General features: G+C 42.0%; 1 protein-coding gene across 1 annotated transcript in view; it reads right to left on the minus strand.

Moving 5' to 3' along the window:
- Window positions 1-7648, minus strand: part of LOC132866099 (POU domain, class 2, transcription factor 1-like) — a 59030-nt gene extending 51382 nt beyond the window's left edge. The window contains exon 1 of the mRNA XM_060898680.1: window positions 7567-7648. Within this exon, the coding sequence (XP_060754663.1) occupies window positions 7567-7612 (46 nt within the window). The 5' untranslated portion in view covers window positions 7613-7648. The remainder of the gene's footprint in view (window positions 1-7566) is intronic.
- Window positions 7649-8363: the final 715 nt, after the last annotated feature.

Genomic DNA, 8363 nt, shown 5'->3' on the forward strand with positions numbered 1-8363 from the left:
ATAAACATGTCTTAAGTTACTGTTGAGTGGCCGGTAAATTGTACCATTTATTTGTCAGTGGCCGGTAAAGTTTGATATTTTGTGAAGTTAATTTTCACCCCTGTGTACAACACAGTGGGCTATTTACAAAAAGGTATATATTGCTCCCTGTGCTATCTAACAGACCTACCCCAGAGGACACACCTGGCCAATCCCTGTCTGTCAATGTTCTTAAAAAGACATCACCTATGTGAAATCAGGGGCGGATCCAGAAAAATATTTATGGGGTGGCAACGTATTACAGACGTGTATATACTGAATTTAATCACAGTTATCACAGTTTGACAACAAATAGTATGTACACACTACAAAAGGGCACGGGCTGCCATTTACAAACTCATACAGAACCTTAATCTCATGCTTTTATTGTTCACGAAGAACACACATTCTCAGATGAGGTCTATACCGTTTCTGGACAGTTTTATACTGTATATGCAAAAGAACAGACACTAAAAAACAACAATAACAACACTGCTTCAAGTTCAGCATGATTTAAACCATTTACACCAGTGTCACATTTTATAGTTTTATTTTCTCACGCTTTGTAAAGGCTCACCAGTGAGCATAACATGAACTTGTCATGCCTACAACAGCTGAATGCGGTGATTTCCATGTTGCTCAGCAAAACGCTTCACAAATTTATCAAGATCTAATGCTTTTGTGCGCTTTGATTCAATGCTGAGTACAGCCAAACTTGATAGTCTCTTTTCTGTCATAGTCGACCGCAAATAAGTCTTTATGAGCCTGAGAGATGAAAAACTTCGTTCACAGGATGCACTGCTCACAGGCAAGACAACCGCTATTTTACACAACCTGAACTACTAAAAAAAAAAAAAAAAAAGCCATCTTGGTATGGGTCCAAAAACTGAGTGAACTCCATGAGAGTGGTAGGACTCTCCTGTTCCCCCTTTTTTCTGTCTAGTACTCTCCTCGTCTGATGGAACTCATGTTTAAGATCCTCAATATTTGAATCATAAGCTTCAGCCAATAGCAGAACAGCCTCCTCTCTCAAAAAAGTTGGACTTGATGGATTTAGTGCCTGGACACCCTGCATAATGTTACAATTCGTGTTAGAAAATATTTCTCCAATCATGTTATCCAGAAGGCGGCACGGTGGTGTAGTGGTTAGCGCTGTTGCCTCACAACAAGAAGGTCCTGGGTTCGAGCCCGGCGAGGGCCTTTCTGTGTGGAGTTTGCATGTTCTCCCCGTGTCCGCGTGGGTTTCCTCCGGGTGCTCCGGTTTCCCCCACAGTCCAAAGACATGCAGGTTAGGTTAACTGGTGACTCTAAATTGACCGTAGGTGTGAATGTGAGTGTGAATGGTTGTCTGTGTCTATGTGTCAGCCCTGTGATGACCTGGCGACTTGTCCAGGGTGTACCCCGCCTTTCGCCCGTAGTCAGCTGGGATAGGCTCCAGCTTGCCTGCGACCCTGTAGAAGGATAAAGTGGCTAGAGATAATGAGATGAGATGTTATCCAGAACTGGATAGTACACAGAGACACAAAAAGTGTTTGCGCTATCTGAAGGCATGTTTGGCTACTTCTTTTATTTTTGCTTGAACACCTCCATGTGCCCCACGCTTCACTGCTGCGCCATCGTAGCCCTGTCCCACAAGGTTTTTCTTGTACTCCAGCCCATGTTTCTCAAGGAAGCATATAATCTTGTCACTTAAGGCGGTGGCATCCAGGTGTTCTGCCACTTCAAACTCCAGAAAGCTTTCATGAACCACACCGTTGTAAAAATATCTCAGAACAAATGACATTTGCTCTTTTTTCTGAACATCTTTAGTTTCATCAACAATAACCGAAAACTGCTTGCTCATTTTAACTTCCTGGATGATTTCCTCTTTGACCATTGCAGCCAAGCACTCAAGTATTTCATTCTGTATTGTTTTACTTGTGTATTTTGCATTTTTAGCTTGTTGTTCAAGTCTTTTTTTAATGATGGGGTTATGATTACCCAGCAAGTCTAACATAGAAAGAAAAACACCCTTTTTTTTTTTCCCAGAGTCAAGAGACTCCGTGACCCCGCTGTGCTGTTTTCTGTGGCTGTTAGAACTAAAATTTCAGCTAATGTTTTAACGTAGTACTGATTTTAACAAAGTTCTAAAATGCAGTTTTAGAACTGTGTTGGAATGTGTGGAAAAAAAAAAAAAAAACATGACCTTACTCATCGTGTCAAACCATTTTGGTCACTTTGTGATTCTGTTCAGTCTTAGGAATGCATCAAGCACAAAAACTTCAATCTGCTCCACTGATTTGGACAATTAACTGGCCATCAGAAAAAATTATGTCCTATTGTTTTGGGATAAACGGTTGGCAGTGGGAGGGGTATTCAATGAGAAAGGTAAAAACTCCCCATCCATTAAATGAGAAGAGTGAAAACCCCCTCCCCACTGCCAACTCAATCCCATCAGGTCAAGACCCAATGGATAAGGTCATGTTTTTTTCACACATTCCAACACAGTTCTAAAACTGATTTTTACAACAGCTTCATTTATCTGGTATTTGACTCTATTCAGTGAGTGCATTTACATGCACATAGAGAAAATCGAATTTCTGCCGTTGCTCGACTGAAATCGAAGTTCTAAATGCCATGGATACACCTTAGCTAGGCTGAAATTGAACCGAACTTGATTTCTCGTAATCGAGCTACATGACCTAGATTATGCGATTTTTGCCGAGCTACTTAGTGCATGTATACCCTATCGAGCTACGTAGTCAAGCTACTTACTTCAGCACTGCCCCTTCCAGAAGTGACGAGTGACGAGACCACAAGCGGGAAACACGACAGCCTCAGTCGGCATGACAACAGTAGTAGCGAGCAGCAGGTCAGGAGGAACAAACGAAGAAGAGAAAATGGCGAGCAGAAACGTGCACTTCTGGAGCAATGAGGAGACAGTTCATGCTCATTCAGCTTAAAGAGTTGAATATATTAAAATTCATGGACGGGAGAAAAACGCGCAATGGAGAACACGGAACTGATAACTTTGTTTACACTCTTGAATAGCTCTTCATGACAACAACCGGAAGTGTACCAACATGATGGGGCGTGTAGCGCCACCTGTGGCTCGGGTGCACAATGTACCTCACACACAATAGCTCGATTTCCTTGTGTGCATGTAGGATTGGATTTCTCTGACACCCCTGCTGGGACCCTTTGCTCGATTACCGACAGCAGCTCGATTTGGATGTGCATGTAAACACACTGAGTGTGTCTTGAAATTAACTCTTGTACTATTTTACTCAGTTCAGAGCCACAACCAACTCTGTTATTCTATGACTAATTTTGCTCCCACTCCAACTTTTACTCTCTAAACTCAAAATAGAGCAAAATTAACTATTTTGAGGAAAATACTTTTAACTTGGAAAAACTGCACAGTCATTTTTCCTTTATATGCACTACAGCGCGCACACATCAACCGATCTGCTCATCAGAAAAAGAAGAAAACTTATGTACGTTTTCACATATAGTCTCTTGCACTTTAATGTACACTGGCCAGTTTTACATTACATTTTACATTAGAGACTATATGTGAAAACATACAGAATGAAATTACAATAAATGTTGCTAGTAAAACTAACATTCTTGTTTTTTCCCCCCTTTATCGTTATTTGATTCATTGAATAGTATTGCTCATAAGTGCCCAAATTTGTCAAAAGCACTTGTCCATAGAATTTGGCATAGTATTTGCTGTAATTGTAACTGTGCTCAAGTAATCGCAATCTAAACTTTAGAAGTAATCGTAACTGAATTTCACGTAATCGCCCCAAGTCTAAGTTAAAGCGTCTGCCGTCTAAAGCCTTCTCATGTTAAGACAATTAAAAAGGGGAAAAACAAACACCTAGTAGCTTGCTATATTTAAGTGGTTGTCCATCCATTATGAGACTCGTAAGGGAATTTTTTTATTTTATTTTTTTAAATCCCATTCCCTCTCACTCCTGGATCAGTTCTGACCAATCCAGTTCACTTCCATTGACATTCTTGATCAAGCCCACCTACTCTTCATTACTGATCATGCCCGTCGTTGATATTTAAACATCTTTCTCAAAATATAAACAAAATTTGAATCATCAGGCTAACAGTAACTGAAGACTGAGGAATGAAAGCGGTAAACGCATCACAGTGCCAGAGGAGCACCATATACCCTCATGGGAATGAATGAGGCCTTTCTTTCTTCTACAAGCTCTGTATCTGAATATCTACTCAGATACTAAAGTAAGAGAAACACACTACTTTTTTTTACTGGGTCCAGTGGGATTTGCTCCCTAACTTGTACCATCACATTCTCGGCAAGGACGCAACAGTAGACAAACCTGTCACAACGCCATCATCATGACAGGGTTCATGGACCACATTATAGCGATAGAAATCCTGGCTCTTTTTAGTGAGATCATTTGTCTCAGCTCAGCAATAAGAGCAGGCTCTTTCAGCTCCCAAACAGATAATTTACAGTGGTGCTTGAAAGTTTGTGAACCCTTTAGAATTTTCTACATTTCTGCATAAACATGACCTAAAACATCAGATTTTCACACAAGTCCGAAAAGTACATAAAGAGAACCCAGTGAAACAAATGAGAAACATTATACTTGGTCATTTATTTATTGAGGAAAATGATCCAATATTACATATCAGCCCAAGGCCATCCCATATTAACCTAACCTGCATGTCTTTGGATCGTGGGGGAAACCCACGCAGACACCGGGGGGGGGGGAATGCAAACTCCACACAGAAAGGCCCCCACCGGCCGCTGGGTTCGAACCCAGAACCTTCTTGCTGTGAGGCTACAGCGCTAACCACTACACCACCGTGTTGCGAAGGAAAGGAAACGCAGGATCAAACTAATAAATATCGGCGGTCAGCGAGCACCTCGATGTGATCAGCTGTTCGTTTAGCGACAGAATTGTACAACTTTCAGTGCACGGTCAAGGTAAATCTGCGCATGCGCACACAGACTTCCTCTGTCTGCGCAAAGCGAGCGATTTCATGCACATTCTTCATGCTCAGGAATCCTCTCAAATTAAATAACCTCCCAGCCACAGAATGACCTGGGTTTTTGAAGATATTACAGAAAAACATACATCACAATGACCAAATTTCAGACGAAACTAAATTTCACTGATTTTATGAAATCGAAAGGCCGCCTACTTTTAATTTGAAGTCGTGAACTTGGACGGGGACAGTAATGGAAATGTGTGAATTAATTAATTTTATATATATATATTTTTTTTTTTTAAATTGCAAAAAAAGCAATAAAGTAGTATTTCACAAAACTGAAATGGAAACGCATTGGTGCCAAATGACCATGACAAGAGGAGAAAGCCCAGCTTTAAAATAAATAAATAAATAAATAAATAAATCACATATCACTCAAAGGAAGCAGCCCATCTACAATTGTGTTGTCATTTTTTTTTCAATATAATCACTTCTATTTCGCACACAACTGCAACGGAAAACCAGTTATGGCCCTTTTCCACTACCCTTTTTCAGCTCACTTCAGCCCGACACGGCTCGCGTTTCGACTACCTCAGAGCAGCACGACTCAGCTCGCTTCAGCCCTACTCAGCACCCAAAACTCGCACGGTTTTGGAGTAGGGCTGAAGCGAGCCAAACCGAGCCGAGTGGGGCTAGGGGCGTGAGGAGACACTCCCCTGTGCACTGATTGGTGTGGAGGAGTGTCCTCACATGCCCACACACGCCCCGCGAGCACGCTGGGATCTGTAAACACCGTAAACCTGGAAGAATTACGAATTATGAGAATTTCTGAAGCCTTATGTGCCTCGCCTCATCTATACGCTCTTGCCAGTATCTGTTGGCGTTGTCGGTGACAAGCCACAGCACCAAGACCAGCAACACTAACGACTCCATGTCCTCCATGTTTATTGTTTACTATCCGGGTCATGAGACTACTGCTTAAAAGGTCACTGATGTCACTGTTTGCGCCGCCTAACGACATCACGTGACGTCCACCCACTTTCGCTAACTCCACCCACTTCCAGCCAGCACGGTTGTAGTCGAAATGCAACTCCAACAGCCCCACTCAGCTCGACTCAGCCGCGTTGGTAGTGGAAAAGCGGCATTATAGACCTGACTCATTCTTGACCAAACACATCACTAGTACATTAACTAGATTTCTTGCATAGTATGCAAGTCCCGTAACCAATAACCTACATGAGACCATCGATGCCACTTTTTTTTTTTCTCCTTGCAAAACCACAAACTGAGCTCGTACCTAATGAATCATTCATTTTACTGAAATAATGAGGAAGGCTCTCTTTAAAGATCCGTGTTCAAAACAGGACCCGGTTCACACTACTAATATTAAAGCCCACGTGCAGTATGCATTGTATTTTCCACACCACACCACATCACATCACCGAGACTCATTTGCATGAATTGATCATAATTTGCATAATTTCTCAGCCAACCTGCTCCACCTAGCCGACGCAACCTGTTCGGCAAAATATCACAACTTTCCTCAAAAGCACTCGCAACCTTTCAAGTGGAAACCTGAGTCCAGCAGAAATCAAACATCATCCTAATGAGGTCCTTCTATGATTATTATTAATTCAGCAGATTAACACTTCACCTACCCAGAATGAAATCTCTGTGTGTGTGTGTGTGTGTGTACTAGTTTGAAATAAAAGCCACAGCAGTAATGTTTTTCCTCTCCTTGTGAGGACGTTTGTTTTAGTCCCCACTAATCCACAAAAACGCACAGGCGCTTCCTCAGGGGATTAATCATTCATGAACTGGCGCCTGTTTACTTGAATATTCATGAGGCTGGTCTCTCCTCCTGCGTGTATACAACCATTTTGGGGTTAGATACAACCAACAAGGCGTTTAGACACTTCAATTTAGCGGCTCGGACATGTTTTATCGAATCCCTGAGCTTTATGTAAATTAAAAACTCCTGATAAGGCTAGAGTTTACAGTAACTCATTAACACTGTACTAAACACAATGCAGGAAATCAAGTATTAATACGAGCACTGAGATGCTTTATAAAAGTGCAAAGACGTAGCTTACATTTTCTCCGAGATGATGTTATATCATTAGATTAAACAGCAGATATGAATATATAAAAGTTGCTGCTTGAATAACTCGTTTTGTCCTGAGGTAACAAACTCATACTGGAGCAGGAGGCTTCATTAACATTAGCGCGTTAGCAACTTGGCTATTCATAAAGCAGCATGCTAGCTATCTAATCTACAAAAACTCACTGTATAGTTTCCTCTTATTCAGTTTACAAACCCGAATATTACTTTATTACTCACAAATAAAGTGCTGTACAAACATGGGCTGACGAACTTATGTTAATTCACACCAACAAGAGTTTATTGTTTGTAGCCAAGTCTGCTAATCTAACTTGCTAGCTAAAGTAGCTAAGCAATGATATGGTGGCGAGAGAAATAAAAAGCCTGCACGACGACCAGACAATGTTCTAAAAAGCGCACATATGTACTATTGCTTGCTCGTAGAAGCAGAAAGGGAAAATGATTATGAATATGTAAAATGTAATGACTACCTGCTCTCAAGCGCTCATCTTGACTCGCTGAGCCTCTGTCCGCCATTTTGAATATTTAGCGCAAGTCACAACCCATCCCCGATAAACACAGGGAGAAAATGCATAAGCCAAACCCCCAGTCAGGAAAGTTCCTCCTCACAGCCGGAGACAAACTTAAAGCGTGTGAAGAAGAAGAATAGCCGACGCTAAGTGGTCGTTCTTAAAGTACCCAACTTCATTACTGAAGTAAAAAGCACAGATCCCACTGCTCATTTTTCTGTCAACACATTAGGTTCTTACAAAACCTCTGAAACAACCGACTGGATTTACACTGGTGCTTGAAAGTTTGTGAACCCTTTAGAATTGTCTATATTTCTGCATAAATATGACCAAAAACAATATCAGATTTTCACACAAGTCCTAAACGTAGATAAAGAGAACCCAGTTAAACAAATGAGACAAAATATTACACTCAGTAGGGCGGCACGGTGGTGTAGTGGTTAGCGCTGTCGCCTCACAGCAAGAAAGTCCGGGTTCGAGCCCCGTGGCCGGCGAGGGCCTTTCTGTGCGGAGTTTGCATGTTCTCCCCATGTCCGCATGGGTTTCCTCCGGGTGCTCCGGTTTCCCCCACAGTCCAAAGACATGCAGGTTAGGTTAACTGGTGACTCTAAATTGACCGTAGGTGTGAATGTGAGTGTGAATGGTTGTCTGTGTCTATGTGTCAGCCCTGTGATGACCTGGCGACTTGTCCAGGGTGTACCCCGCCTTTCGCCCGTAGTCAGCTGGGATAGGCTCCAGCTTGCCTGCGACCCTGTAGA

This window comes from Neoarius graeffei, chromosome 18, assembly GCF_027579695.1.
Source record: "Neoarius graeffei isolate fNeoGra1 chromosome 18, fNeoGra1.pri, whole genome shotgun sequence".
Taxonomy (NCBI): domain Eukaryota; kingdom Metazoa; phylum Chordata; class Actinopteri; order Siluriformes; family Ariidae; genus Neoarius; species Neoarius graeffei.